General features: G+C 35.8%; 1 protein-coding gene across 5 annotated transcripts in view; it reads left to right on the forward strand.

Annotated features, from left to right (window-relative positions):
• LOC135259949 (phospholipid-transporting ATPase ABCA1-like) overlaps positions 1–16,039 on the forward strand; it is a 141,649-nt gene that overhangs the window by 14,251 nt on the left and 111,359 nt on the right. For all 5 annotated transcript variants that reach the window (XM_064344933.1, XM_064344936.1, XM_064344935.1 and 2 more), the window contains exons 7-9: positions 370–555; positions 1,799–1,885; positions 2,448–2,652. In XM_064344933.1, coding sequence (XP_064201003.1) covers positions 370–555; positions 1,799–1,885; positions 2,448–2,652 — 478 coding nt within the window. The remainder of the gene's footprint in view (positions 1–369; positions 556–1,798; positions 1,886–2,447; positions 2,653–16,039) is intronic.

Consider the following 16,039-nt stretch of genomic DNA (forward strand, 5'->3'; position numbering starts at 1 on the left):
TCCTTCAAAAAATAGTCTCGTATTACCCAAAAAATGAAGATAATTCAATTTTAGGCATTCATTACATTCATTACATCTTCAATGTAGAAAGTTATTGCATTACCCAAATAATGATGATAATAATAACAATAACAATAATGATAAATAACATAATTAATTAATATTAAACACATGTGAGTTGTGTTTGCATCCCCATGGGTAAATTTATGATTGATTGATAGGGTTTCTGGTATTACTTGTTGAGAAAATAACACTCATTTGTAATCCAACATTTAAAACACTTACTCCCAATCACAACACTGTAAGGAACAGTGTCCTCTGTCATCTCTAACACTTTTCATTTGAACTGTTTTTTTTTTGTGTGTGAAGGTAATGGGTCTTTCAATGGATGATAACCTGAAGGACATCCTTTGCAATGGGACAGTGCTGGAGTTTAACTCAACAGCTGACCAAGAGACCTTTGAGAAAATCAGCTGCTCCCTCACACCGAAAGAGATTACAGAAACCGGGAACGTTTTCCGACAAAACGTGGATTCACAAAAGCTAGCCTCAACTGTGAGTAGTTAACATAACAACACGTCCATACAAATGACTTACCCTACAGAGCTGTTATAACACTGCCATTGTACTGATACAGTCTAGTACTGCTGCTTAAAACTGTGTATGTGTGTGTGTGCGTGTGTGCGTGTGTGTATGTGTTGCGTGCGTGCGTGCGTGCGTGTGTGAGTTACTTATGATATCATATCATATTCATTTGTGTTATAACTACAAAGTGGATATTTCGAGCATTTTTTCATTACTGGCAAATTTACATAAATTGTCTGCCACAGAAATGGGAAAAGGGGATAAAAGCACACGGCTTCATTTCTTACTCACATTATTATGAAAGAAAAGAAGAATAATGGCATAGAGAAGTGAAGAGGTGAACTTTTCAAAGTATCTTCTTCCTTCCTCCCTTCAGACTAGGTGACAGGACCTTTTTTTTGTTTATTCATGGCATCCTTTCATGCTCTGTATGTGTCAGTGCCTTGTGTAAGGCTAGACTAATATTAATGCTCTCAAGACTTAAAAGGAGTCTGCTTTTTGCCAAAGTTGCCTCTCAGGGTTTATAAAGGGTCGTTTCCTTTTTACGCAGGAGGAACTCCTGCATTATTTTAAAATAATGTGCGCTGTGCTGTTGGCCGTATCATTGTCGGCAGAGTCTTCAGTACATCCGTGAAGCTTGAGCGTGATTATGTGGGCAAGGTTGAGGTGTAGTTGAGGAAAGTAAATTAAATAGTTTTATGGACTGCATTTATATAGCGCTTTTATCCAAAGCGCTTTACAATTGATGCCTCTCATTCACCCATTCACACACCAACGGTGAAAGGAGCAATTTAGGGGTTAGGTGTCTTGCTCAGAGACACTTCGACACGCCCAGGGCAGGCGATCAAACCGGCAACCCCCCGACTGCCAGACAACCGCTCTTACCTCCTGAGCTACGTCGCCCCCAGTATTAAAGCAAATACAAACAAAAGTTAACACATTCCATTCTATGTCGTGTGCTTCAGGGTCTAGTACATTTTGGGAAGAGACAATTTATTTGTTTTCCATTGCAACACGACTCAACTTCATAACTCAGCTGCTAACGTTGAACCCCAAATGATAAATTTGCTATGTTTCTGAGTAAATGAAAAAATTAGGCTGTCTCTGCTATTCCTGAGAATTTGATATTTTGCACAATACTTTTTGGACTCTATGCTACGCTGGGTGCAGTATAAGAATGTAGACCAAATTAACAAACTTTTCTTTCATCCAGTTTGCCCAAGCTACGAATTTGAATCCAGCTGAAACCTTTGGATTGGTTAGAAAAACAACTGCAGATGTGTTGCCAGTGCTTCAGGAGGTTTGTGTGACTCTTCTCCGATATTTGAAATGCAACAGTTAAAAATATATGAAGAAGGAGCCGCAATATGTTTCAGTATATATGTCCATACAACCAACATAACTGTAACCACTATAAAAAATATATATAAATGTCAGAATTAATAAACTATTTAATAGTAAAAAAATGGGAAATATTCAAACATATGTTATGTATGTTTGTTAGATTTGTTTTTAGCAAGTGAATTATGTAGTAATTGATACATTTCTCACCAATGGAATGGCATAGATTGATTCACAGAGCCTGTTTCTGAGAACAGTGATCATAAATTATAGTGAATGTAATTTGGAACGAAAGGCGTAATTGCTTTGACACAAAATAAAGTAAATAAATAAGCAATAAGCAATGTAACATAACTAACTCTATGACAAATATTTAGTAATATTTTATGTTATATGCTATTATTTGATATGTTAAAAAAACTAAAAGTAATTTTAATTTGGTCCCCTAATGGCTACTAAAAATAATCTTTACAAGCAACTAAAGTGACACTAAAATTTCCTTTTTCTGGTTCTTTCTACAGATTTCCAAGCTGCAGAATTCGATGCTGCTTAATGCAGCCAATTCGCTGGATTTCAGATCAGATATGATTGGCAGCATAAACTTACTGCTGTGCGGCAAAGAGCCAAACATTAACTCTACGAACTCCAGAAACATATCCACTTCGGGATTCATGGCAAACTTCACAAAAAACGAGACGCAGACAAACCCCAATAACAATAGCTCCAGTAAGTATCTGAAGGCGATGCGCAATACATTGGAAGTTCAGTTTTGTCTTGAAAATAGGGTCACTCAGCTTTAATGTGCCGGGATGGTGACATGTCTGCAACAGCAGTGCTAGCCATAAAATGCCTTAAAAAATCTTGAATATCAGTGTGACTACATATTACCTGTATATATATATAGGTAATATATATATATATATATATACTGTATATACTGTGCACCATATTGTGCCATATTGTGGTTTGAACAGGGTTTTAATGCTCAAGCAATTTTTTTATTTTTTTGTCCTCTCTTTTTCAAATGAGACCTGGACTGTTCTAGTCAACTCCTTGCATCTGAGCACTAGCAGTCACGTCTTAATGTGCTTAATTCTGCCCTCATTTGGCCTGTCTAAATGGAAGCTTAAAAAAAAAAAAAAAGCTGAATACGAAGAAGAAAACTCAGGGATTTTCAAGACCAGAATGATTTTTCTCATTTGAAGAACACATGATTTTGTTCTGAATAGACACTGATAAACACCATTAACTGCCTCTTTGTTCCCCCAGAAACCGTTCAATATCACAGATAGCGCCATGCGATCATATCAGGCTTCTCACAATCAATGTCAATGTCCTTCCAATTTAAGTTATCCCTGACTGAACCACCAACCCCCCAGACCCCAAAAAAAAAAAAATCTCCAGTGCTCCTGTGCCTTCTTCGGTCATTCCAGAAAATGTTCTCCCTAATTTGAAATCGCCCGTTCTGTTGAATTAGCGCTGTCCAGTCTGCGCTTTGAGAAGCACCAGAGCCAAACGAGCTGCTGACTCTAACCCCCCCTCCCCATCACCCTCGCAAGTCACATTAGGGGGGAAGGCCCGAGCCGATCGGAGGACAGATAACCCCTAATAGCCTTTGGCACATCTCATCGGGATCGCTGCTTGGACCCGAGAGCGGTCCTCGTCAAGCGAACGCCACGGCAGCCCTGACGGGATGGATCTAATTAAATCCCGCCGCGGTGGAATTCCGCGGTCATAGCCGACTGGGCGAGCTAGATGAGACCCGGCGACGTCTCAGCCGCAGGGCCGAGCTTCTGCTCCCGGTGAGAGGAGCCTTTCACCACGAGAAACCACTGAAGCCGCAAGGACATCTATCTCCGACGCGACACGTTTAGCTCGCCGGGCCGCTAATGCTACTGCTGCCGTGTCCCCAGTTCGTCATAGAATATGTTTTTTTTTTTTTTGTTTTTTTTTTTAGCTTGACAGATAGCAAAACAAATTAGCTATAATGCTAAATTATTGCCCAGGGGCAGTGATAGAGGGCTGCTGGGATCGTGATGGATGCATCATTTGTTTTATGAAGTCTTTGGGAGTCGCTTGACGGTACGGTCTGGACATGGGTGGGGCCGTCGCTCACCATGGAGAGAAGGCAGCCATGAATGCATTACCCAGAAACGCACTCGGATATGGAGTGGGTTTTTTTTTTTTTTTGGCTCCCCGCTAATGGAGTAGCGCACGGTTTAGTCGACTGCTTTCCCATAGCGCAGTGTACAGTGCGCGGCTTCCTTTGGGAGTACCGGGCGAGGCCTCACAGGTGTCTAATGAGGTGCTCCTGCTAGCCTTAGCCTCTAACAGCGCGGGAGAGACCCACCTGAGTACCTGACACAGCTGTCCTTCATTGTTCATCATACAGAAAACCAGCCAGACAGGTCTGAAAGCGTAATACCACAAGGGATTGCAAAACTGGGATAAGAAATCCCTAGGCCATCAGCTTAATGGTGGAAAACAATGCTAATGGCAATTAGAGGTGGAGCTTGAAACCGGCTGTATGATGTCACATTAGCCTGGTCAGAGCCTGTGCCGATTGGTGGAACTCCTCTCTGTTTTCTACCAGGAAGTTGATATCCCAGCTATCTTACAGTATCTCTGTTTTGTCATTCTCTGAAAAAGCCAGAAGTGTTAACAACAGAGATCTGCCCGGTTCTTTGTGTCACCCATGACAGCTCCACTATCACACAAGCAAGTTGGTGTTTAACTGCCACATTACTTGTAAGGTAGCTAAATCGTCAGTTCACTTAGCTCGAGCGTATGATGTCACCTAGGTTGAATACTGTACATATGCCTTTAATAGCTTGATAGCTGCTATATGTACTGGTAATATGTTACTGTGACTACATGGACATTCCTTGTAGGGGACAGCGGGACCAAATTTAGGAAAACATTAAATTGTCACCCCCCATCCCCCAAATATTATTATGGTGAATTACTTGGTACTGTTAGTGTTCCCCCAAAAAACTCCCAATTCAAATTTCTTGTTTGTTGTTCCCCTGAAAGTTGACATGAGAGCTACAGTGTGTGCTTGGGTGGCACATAGTAAATTGAAATAATTTACAGCATGTAACCAAAGGAACATCTAACAACTTGTAATTATTTGTAATATAATGAGCCTTCTGTTGAAAGCTGTTTCCTTTATTTTATAATAATGAAGGGATCAAATAGCATTCACGTTCCATCCTAAAATGAACTTCTGATTATTTTTTATTTTTTATTATTAGATTGTATGACCTTAACCATAGCCACTCTAAATGTGAATTCAAAGTATAAATGGATTTAGCTAATTAAACAGACAATATGACAATAACATGGGCTTACAGCACTTGTATTTTTAAAGCAGGTTGTTTGTCTGGAAGGTTATCTCAGAACAGCATTACTCATGTGTACTTTTTTTTTTAAAGGAAAAGTCTAATTAAAAGCCATGGTACCCTGCACAACTAATTGCCTGCTCTTTGAGAGTCTGTAAAAGGTTTTTAATAAGCACCTCTCTCACAGAATAGAGTTATATCCCATTCGCTACTCCCTGTTGACACTGTAATCTAGTAAAACAATCCACCATCAACTTTCTCCCTGTGAGTTCTATCTTCGGAAAATAGTTCTATCTTCGGAAAATGTGACTGAATTGGATCTCGATTATACTCAGAAGAACACTTGAAAATACGGTGAAAATATAACCATTGCAAACACGCTTCCACTCGTGTTTGACGTCATGACTACATCATGTAGAGACTGAGAGCATTGTTAAATAGTGCCCTGCTTTAGCACACGTTTTTCTCCCAGACATTTTTTTGCAGGATAAATGGCAGCGCAACTTCTCAACTAAGTCCTTTCCTCACACAGTTTTTTTGTGTTCTGAATGAATTATGTATAATAGTTATATATTCATAAGCCGACGCCCCTACAGTAAATGTATGCAGATGCACAATACTGGAGCTTTGATAAAAGAGCATCAGGAAGACCAGTCAGACACTTATTGGTGAATGAGTAACAGTCCTGTGTTTGTGAGTACTTCGGAGTGAAGAATTTTATCATTTTTGAATGATAACATGAATCTGGGTTTAATGAAGTAGTGTGCATTAATTCTTAGCCAGAGCAGTCCAGCATGCGTCTGGAATCTGAAAGGTGTGTGTGCATGCATTTGCGTGTGTGTGTTTGTGTGTGTGTGTGTGTGCGTGTGTTGGTGTGTTATTTTTTCCGGAAGACACTTGATGGATTCCACCCCTGTCAGGTCCTTAATAATACGAAGTAAGGGTCCTGGTGATGAGCATTCATTAGCTTGTCAGGGGACATCGGTCGGCTGCACTCAGGAGCTTGCATAAGGAGAGAATGATGTTTAGAACTACACCTGGAGGAGGAGGAGAAAAGGCAGAACACAGTTCAGATGATTAATGAATACTGAGTATAATGTACAGAACCATACAGGGTCCTTTGGGACAGATACGCCTCCGTCCCCCCCCCCCCCCCCCTTTGTGTACCGTTAAAGACAGATTTTGCTGTTGTTCTGCCAATTAATAATACATAAGCGTGGCAACAGTCAGATTTGGCTCGAAGCTTAAGGGCATTTTGCACGGTTTTTCTGCGATTTGGGGGTCGAATGGGGTAAAGGTCTGGGAATCCCTCAAACATGACAAAGAAGGTGATGTTTGAGTAAAATTCATTCACTGGTTTTCTCAAAACTTCCCCAAAAAAACTCTACAAAAACTATATTTTTGCTCATATAACTCTAATACTGGTAATTTTGTTCATAGTTTAGTAAAGCATTATTTCCTTAAGTAATATGGCAATATTCCTGTTTTTAGATAAACTATCAATGTCCAATAAGGGTCTGGAATTAAAGATTAGCTGAGGCTATAAACACGTGTATGATGCAGTGGGTAATGATTTGATGTTTTATCAGTTTTTAATTGAACTTGTCCTTAGCAAATACACAGATAATTATTTAGTTAATGAATTGGTAATTAATGAATTTCTTTAATGCTTCGAGTTTTTTTTTTTATTGCCATAATGTTTTCCTTCATCTCTTCTATATTAGGTGTCTGACAAAGCAGTCCATTAAGGCCTCAGATATATTTTTTAGCATTTGTACTATGGAATTCAAAGTCTTGACTTAGTTTTTCCACAATTTTAAAAGAGTAATCACATGTTTTCAAAAGTTCCTATGGCTTCAATTACGTTTTAGGGCTCAACTTAGGGTTAGGGTTATGAAAACGATAAGTCTGAGGGTCGCGGCAAGTTTACGGCTGTGTTCAGCAGGTTAAAGAAAGGTTGGGGCATTGGTTCTTTTTTGATTTTGGACAAGTCAAAAATTTTGTATATACTAGTATAGGTACCTATGACCATATCAAGATATGGAATATATACATATTTTTTTAGGGAAAACTTTTTTTTTTTAAGGCCTCAAATATATTTTTTTGCATTTGTACTATGGAATTCACAGTCTTGACTTAGTTTTTCCACAATTTTAAATGAGTAATCACATGATTTCAAAAGTTCCTATGGCTTCAATTACGTTTTAGGGCTCAACTTAGGGTTAGGGTTATGAAAACAATAAGTCTGAGGGTCGCGGCAAGTTTACGGCTGTGTTCATCCGGTTAAAGAAAGGTTAGGACATTGGTTCTTTTTTGATTTTGGACAAGTCAAAAATTTTGTATATACTAGTATAGGTATCTATGACCATAACAAGATATGGAATATATACATATTTTTTAGGGAAAACATTTTTTTTTTTAAGGCCTCAAATATATTTTTTAGCATTTGTACTATGTAATACACAGTCTTGACTTAGTTTTTCCACAATTTTAAATGAGTAATCACATGATTTCAAAACTTCCAATGGCTTCAATTACGTTTTAGGGCTCAACTTAGGGTTAGGGTTATGAAAACGATAAGTCTGAGGGTCGCGGCAAGTTTACGGCTGTGTTCAGCAGGTTAAAGAAAGGTTGGGACATTGGTTCTTTTTTGATTTTGGACAAATGAAAAATTTTGTATATACTAGTATAGGTACCTTGACCATATCAAGATATGGAATATATACATATTTTTTCAGGGAAAACATTTTTTTTTTAATGCCTCAAATATGTTTTTTAGCATTTGTACTATGTAATACACAGTCTTGACTTAGTTTATCCACAATTTTAATTGAGTAATCAAATGATTTCAAAAGTTTATATGGCTTCAATTACGTTTTAGGGCTCAACTTAGGGTTAGGGTTATGAAAACGATAAGTCTGAGGCTCGCAGCAAGTTCATTGCTGTGTTCAGCAGGTTAAAGAAAGGTTAGGACATTGGTTCTTTTTTGATTTTGGACAAGTCAAAAATTTTGTATATACTAGGATAGGTACCTATGACCATATCAAGATATGGAATATATACATATTTTTTCAGGGAAAACTTTTTTTTTTTAAGGCCTCAAATATATTTTTTAGCATTTGTACTATGTAATCACAGTCTTGACTTAGTTTTTCCACAATTTTAAATGAGTAATCACATGATTTCAAAGTTCCTATGGCTTCAATTACGTTTAGGGCTCAACTTAGGGTTAGGGTTATGAAAACGATAAGTCTGAGGTCGCGGCAAGTTCACGGCTGTGTTCAGCAGGTTAAAGAAAGGTTGGGACATTGGTTCTTTTTTGATTTTGGACAAGTCAAAAATTTGTATATACTAGTATAGGTACCTATGACCATATCAAGATATGGAATATATACATATTTTTTCAGGGAAAACATTTTTTTTTTAATGCCTCAAATATATTTTTTAGCATTTGTACTATGTAATACACAGTCTTGACTTAGTTTTTCCACAATTTTAAATGAGTAATCACATGATTTCAAAAGTTCCTATGGCTTCAATTACGTTTTAGGGCTCAACTTAGGGTTAGGGTTATGAAAACGATAAGTCTGAGGTCGCGGCAAGTTCACGGCTGTGTTCAGCAGGTTAAAGAAAGGTTGGGACATTGGTTCTTTTTGATTTTGGACAAGTCAAAAATTTTGTATATACTAGTATAGGTACCTATGACCATATCAAGATATGGAATATATACATTTTTTTTTTAATGCCTCAAATATATTTTTTAGCATTTGTACTATGTAATACACAGTCTTGACTTAGTTTTTCCACAATTTTAAATGAGTAATCACATGATTTCAAAAGTTCCTATGGCTTCAATTACGTTTTAGGGCTCAACTTAGGGTTAGGGTTATGAAAACGATAAGTCTGAGGGTCGCGGCAAGTTCACGGCTGTGTTCAGCAGGTTAAAGAAAGGTTGGGACATTGGTTCTTTTTGATTTTGGACAAGTCAAAAATTTGTATATACTAGTATAGGTACCTATGACCATATCAAGATATGGAATATATACATATTTTTTCAGGGAAAACATTTTTTTTTTAATGCCTCAAATATATTTTTTAGCATTTGTACTATGTAATACACAGTCTTGACTTAGTTTTTCCACAATTTTAAATGAGTAATCACATGATTTCAAAAGTTCCTATGGCTTCAATTACGTTTTAGGGCTCAACTTAGGGTTAGGGTTATGAAAACGATAAGTCTGAGGGTCGCGGCAAGTTCACGGCTGTGTTCAGCAGGTTAAAGAAAGGTTGGGACATTGGTTCTTTTTTGATTTTGGACAAGTCAAAAATTTTGTATATACTAGTATAGGTACCTATGACCATATCAAGATATGGAATATATACATATTTTTTCAGGGAAAACATTTTTTTTTAAGGCCTCAAATATATTTTTTAGCATTTGTATATGTAATACACAGTCTTGACTTAGTTTTTCCACAATTTTAAATGAGTAATCACATGATTTCAAAAGTTCCTATGGCTTCAATTACGTTTTAGGGCTCAACTTAGGGTTAGGGTTATGAAAACGATAAGTCTGAGGGTCGCGGCAAGTTCACGGCTGTGTTCAGCAGGTTAAAGAAAGGTTGGGACATTGGTTCTTTTTTGATTTTGGACAAGTCAAAAATTTTGTATATACTAGTATAGGTACCTATGACCATATCAAGATATGGAATATATACATATTTTTTCAGGGAAAACATTTTTTTTTTAATGCCTCAAATATATTTTTTAGCATTTGTACTATGTAATACACAGTCTTGACTTAGTTTTTCCACAATTTTAAATGAGTAATCACATGATTTCAAAAGTTCCTATGGCTTCAATTACTTTTTAGGGCTCAACTTAGGGTTAGGGTTATGAAAACGATAAGTCTGAGGGTCGCGGCAAGTTCACGGCTGTGTTCAGCAGGTTAAAGAAAGGTTGGGACATTGGTTCTTTTTTGATTTTGGACAAGTCAAAAATTTTGTATATACTAGTATAGGTACCTATGACCATATCAAGATATGGAATATATACATATTTTTTCAGGGAAAACTTTTTTTTTTAATGCCTCAAATATATTTTTTAGCATTTGTACTATGTAATACACAGTCTTGACTTAGTTTTTCCACAATTTTAAATGAGTAATCACATGATTTCAAAAGTTCCTATGGCTTCAATTACGTTTTAGGGCTCAACTTAGGGTTAGGGTTATGAAAACGATAAGTCTGAGGGTCGCGGCAAGTTCACGGCTGTGTTCAGCAGGTTAAAGAAAGGTTGGGACATTGGTTCTTTTTTGATTTTGGACAAGTCAAAAATTTTGTATATACTAGTATAGGTACCTATGACCATATCAAGATATGGAATATATACATATTTTTTCAGGGAAAACATTTTTTTTTTAATGCCTCAAATATATTTTTTAGCATTTGTACTATGTAATACACAGTCTTGACTTAGTTTTTCCACAATTTTAAATGAGTAATCACATGATTTCAAAAGTTCCTATGGCTTCAATTACGTTTTTAGGGCTCAACTTAGGGTTAGGGTTATGAAAACGATAAGTCTGAGGGTCGCGGCAAGTTCACGGCTGTGTTCAGCAGGTTAAAGAAAGGTTGGGACATTGGTTCTTTTTTGATTTTGGACAAGTCAAAAATTTTGTATATACTAGTATAGGTACCTATGACCATATCAAGATATGGAATATATACATATTTTTTCAGGGAAAACATTTTTTTTTAATGCCTCAAATATATTTTTTAGCATTTGTACTATGTAATACACAGTCTTGACTTAGTTTTTCCACAATTTTAAATGAGTAATCACATGATTTCAAAAGTTCCTATGGCTTCAATTACGTTTTAGGGCTCAACTTAGGGTTAGGGTTATGAAAACGATAAGTCTGAGGGTCGCGGCAAGTTCACGGCTGTGTTCAGCAGGTTAAAGAAAGGTTGGGACATTGGTTCTTTTTTGATTTTGGACAAGTCAAAAATTTTGTATATACTAGTATAGGTACCTATGACCATATCAAGATATGGAATATATACATATTTTTTCAGGGAAAACATTTTTTTTTAATGCCTCAATATATTTTTTAGCATTTGTACTATGTAATACACAGTCTTGACTTAGTTTTTCCACAATTTTAAATGAGTAATCACATGATTTCAAAAGTTCCTATGGCTTCAATTACGTTTTAGGGCTCAACTTAGGGTTAGGGTTATGAAAACGATAAGTCTGAGGGTCGCGGCAAGTTCACGGCTGTGTTCAGCAGGTTAAAGAAAGGTTGGGACATTGGTTCTTTTTTGATTTTGGACAAGTCAAAAATTTTGTATATACTAGTATAGGTACCTATGACCATATCAAGATATGGAATATATACATATTTTTTCAGGGAAAACATTTTTTTTTAATGCCTCAAATATATTTTTTAGCATTTGTACTATGTAATACACAGTCTTGACTTAGTTTTTCCACAATTTTAAATGAGTAATCACATGATTTCAAAAGTTCCTATGGCTTCAATTACTTTTAGGGCTCAACTTAGGGTTAGGGTTATGAAAACGATAAGTCTGAGGGTCGCGGCAAGTTCACGGCTGTGTTCAGCAGGTTAAAGAAAGGTTGGGACATTGGTTCTTTTTTGATTTTGGACAAGTCAAAAATTTTGTATATACTAGTATAGGTACCTATGACCATATCAAGATATGGAATATATACATATTTTTTCAGGGAAAACATTTTTTTTTTAATGCCTCAAATATATTTTTTAGCATTTGTACTATGTAATACACAGTCTTGACTTAGTTTTTCCACAATTTTAAATGAGTAATCACATGATTTCAAAAGTTCCTATGGCTTCAATTACGTTTTAGGGCTCAACTTAGGGTTAGGGTTATGAAAACGATAAGTCTGAGGGTCGCGGCAAGTTCACGGCTGTGTTCGAGTTAAAGAAAGGTTGGGACATTGGTTCTTTTGATTTTGGCAAGTCAAATTTTGTATATACTAGTATAGTACCTATGACCATATCAAGATATGGAATATATACATATTTTTCAGGGAAAACATTTTTTTTTAATGCCTCAAATATTTTTTTAGCATTTGTACTATGTAATCACAGTCTTGACTTAGTTTTTCCACAATTTTAAATGAGTAATCACATGATTTCAAAAGTTCCTATGGCTTCAATTACGTTTTAGGGCTCAACTTAGGGTTAGGGTTATGAAACGATAGTCTGAGGGTCGCGGCAAGTTCACGGCTGTGTTCAGCAGTTAAAGAAAGGTTGGGACATTGGTTCTTTTTGATTTTGGACAAGTCAAAAATTTTGTATATACTAGTATAGGTACCTATGACCATATCAAGATATGGAATATATACATATTTTTCAGGGAAAACATTTTTTTTTTAATGCCTCAAATATATTTTAGCATTTGTACTATGTAATCACAGTCTTGACTTAGTTTTTCCACAATTTTAAATGAGTAATCACATGATTTCAAAAGTTCTATGGCTTCAATTACGTTTTAGGGCTCAACTTAGGGTTAGGGTTATGAAAACGATAAGTCTGAGGGTCGCGGCAAGTTCACGGCTGTGTTCAGCAGTTAAAGAAAGGTTGGGACATTGGTTCTTTTTGATTTTGGACAAGTCAAAATTTGTATATACTAGTATAGGTACCTATGACCATATCAAGATATGGAATATATAATATTTTTTCAGGGAAAACTTTTTTTTTTTAATGCCTCAAATATATTTTTTAGCATTTGTACTATGTAATCACAGTCTTGACTTAGTTTTTCCACATTTAAATGAGTAATCACATGATTTCAAAGTTCCTATGGCTTCAATTACGTTTTAGGGCTCAACTTAGGGTTAGGGTTATGAAAACGATAAGTCTGAGGGTCGCGGCAAGTTCACGGCTGTGTTCAGCAGGTTAAAGAAAGGTTGGGACATTGGTTCTTTTTTGATTTGGACAAGTCAAAAATTTTGTATATACTAGTATAGGTACCTATGACCATATCAAGATATGGAATATATCATATTTTTCAGGAAAACATTTTTTTTTTAATGCCTCAAATATATTTTTAGCATTTGTACTATGTAATACACAGTCTTGACTTAGTTTTCCACAATTTTAAATGAGTAATCACATGATTTCAAAGTTCTATGGCTTCAATTACGTTTTAGGGCTCAACTTAGGGTTAGGTTATGAAAACGATAAGTCTGAGGTCGCGGCAAGTTCACGGCTGTGTTCAGCAGGTTAAAGAAGGTTGGACATTGGTTCTTTTTGATTTTGGACAAGTCAAAATTTTGTATATACTAGTATAGGTACCTATGACCATATCAAGATATGGAATATATACTATTTTTTCAGGGAAAACATTTTTTTTTTAATGCCTCAAATATATTTTTAGCATTTGTACTATGTAATACACAGTCTTGACTTAGTTTTCCACAATTTTAAATGAGTAATCACATGATTTCAAAAGTTCCTATGGCTTCAATTACGTTTTAGGGCTCAACTTAGGGTTAGGGTTATGAAAACGATAAGTCTGAGGGTCGCGGCAAGTTCACGGCTGTGTTCAGCAGGTTAAAGAAAGGTTGGGACATTGGTTTCTTTTTTGATTTTGGACAAGTCAAAATTTTGTATATACTAGTATAGGTACCTATGACCATATCAAGATATGGAATATATACTATTTTTTCAGGGAAAACATTTTTTTTTTAATGCCTCAATATATTTTTTAGCATTTGTACTATGTAATACACAGTCTTGACTTAGTTTTTCCACAATTTTAAATGAGTAATCACATGATTTCAAAAGTTCCTATGGCTTCAATTACGTTTTAGGGCTCAACTTAGGGTTAGGGTTATGAAAACGATAAGTCTGAGGGTCGCGGCAAGTTCACGGCTGTGTTCAGCAGGTTAAAGAAAGGTTGGGACATTGGTTCTTTTTTGATTTTGGACAAGTCAAAAATTTTGTATATACTAGTATAGGTACCTATGACCATATCAAGATATGGAATATACTATTTTTTCAGGGAAAACATTTTTTTTTAATGCCTCAAATATATTTTTTAGCATTTGTACTATGTAATACACAGTCTTGACTTAGTTTTTCCACAATTTTAAATGAGTAATCACATGATTTCAAAAGTTCCTATGGCTTCAATTACGTTTTAGGGCTCAACTTAGGGTTAGGGTTATGAAAACGATAAGTCTGAGGGTCGCGGCAAGTTCACGGCTGTGTTCAGCAGGTTAAAGAAAGGTTGGGACATTGGTTCTTTTTTGATTTTGGACAAGTCAAAAATTTTGTATATACTAGTATAGGTACCTATGACCATATCAAGATATGGAATATATACATATTTTTTCAGGGAAAACATTTTTTTTTTAATGCCTCAAATATATTTTTAGCATTTGTACTATGTAATACACAGTCTTGACTTAGTTTTTCCACAATTTTAAATGAGTAATCACATGATTTCAAAAGTTCCTATGGCTTCAATTACGTTTTAGGGCTCAACTTAGGGTTAGGGTTATGAAAACGATAAGTCTGAGGGTCGCGGCAAGTTCACGGCTGTGTTCAGCAGGTTAAAGAAAGGTTGGGACATTGGTTCTTTTTTGATTTGGACAAGTCAAAAATTTTGTATATACTAGTATAGGTACCTATGACCATATCAAGATATGGAATATATACATATTTTTTCAGGGAAAACATTTTTTTTTTAATGCCTCAAATATATTTTTTAGCATTTGTACTATGTAATACACAGTCTTGACTTAGTTTTTCCACAATTTTAAATGAGTAATCACATGATTTCAAAAGTTCCTATGGCTTCAATTACGTTTTAGGGCTCAACTTAGGGTTAGGGTTATGAAAACGATAAGTCTGAGGGTCGCGGCAAGTTCACGGCTGTGTTCAGCAGGTTAAAGAAAGGTTGGGACATTGGTTCTTTTTTGATTTTGGACAAGTCAAAAATTTTGTATATACTAGTATAGGTACCTATGACCATATCAAGATATGGAATATATACATATTTTTTCAGGGAAAACATTTTTTTTTTAATGCCTCAAATATATTTTTTAGCATTTGTACTATGTAATACACAGTCTTGACTTAGTTTTTCCACAATTTTAAATGAGTAATCACATGATTTCAAAAGTTCCTATGGCTTCAATTACGTTTTAGGGCTCAACTTAGGGTTAGGGTTATGAAAACGATAAGTCTGAGGGTCGCGGCAAGTTCACGGCTGTGTTCAGCAGGTTAAAGAAAGGTTGGGACATTGGTTCTTTTTTGATTTTGGACAAGTCAAAAATTTTGTATATACTAGTATAGGTACCTATGACCATATCAAGATATGGAATATATACATATTTTTTCAGGGAAAACATTTTTTTTTTAATGCCTCAAATATATTTTTTAGCATTTGTACTATGTAATACACAGTCTTGACTTAGTTTTTCCACAATTTTAAATGAGTAATCACATGATTTCAAAGTTCCTATGGCTTCAATTACGTTTTAGGGCTCAACTTAGGGTTAGGGTTATGAAAACGATAAGTCTGAGGGTCGCGGCAAGTTCACGGCTGTGTTCAGCAGGTTAAAGAAAGGTTGGGACATTGGTTCTTTTTTGATTTTGGACAAGTCAAAATTTTGTATATACTAGTATAGGTACCTATGACCATATCAAGATATGGAATATATACATATTTTTTCAGGGAAAACATTTTTTTTTTAATGCCTCAAATATTTTTTAG

The sequence above is a fragment of the Anguilla rostrata genome, chromosome 7, assembly GCF_018555375.3.
Source record: "Anguilla rostrata isolate EN2019 chromosome 7, ASM1855537v3, whole genome shotgun sequence".
Taxonomy (NCBI): Eukaryota; Metazoa; Chordata; class Actinopteri; order Anguilliformes; family Anguillidae; genus Anguilla; species Anguilla rostrata.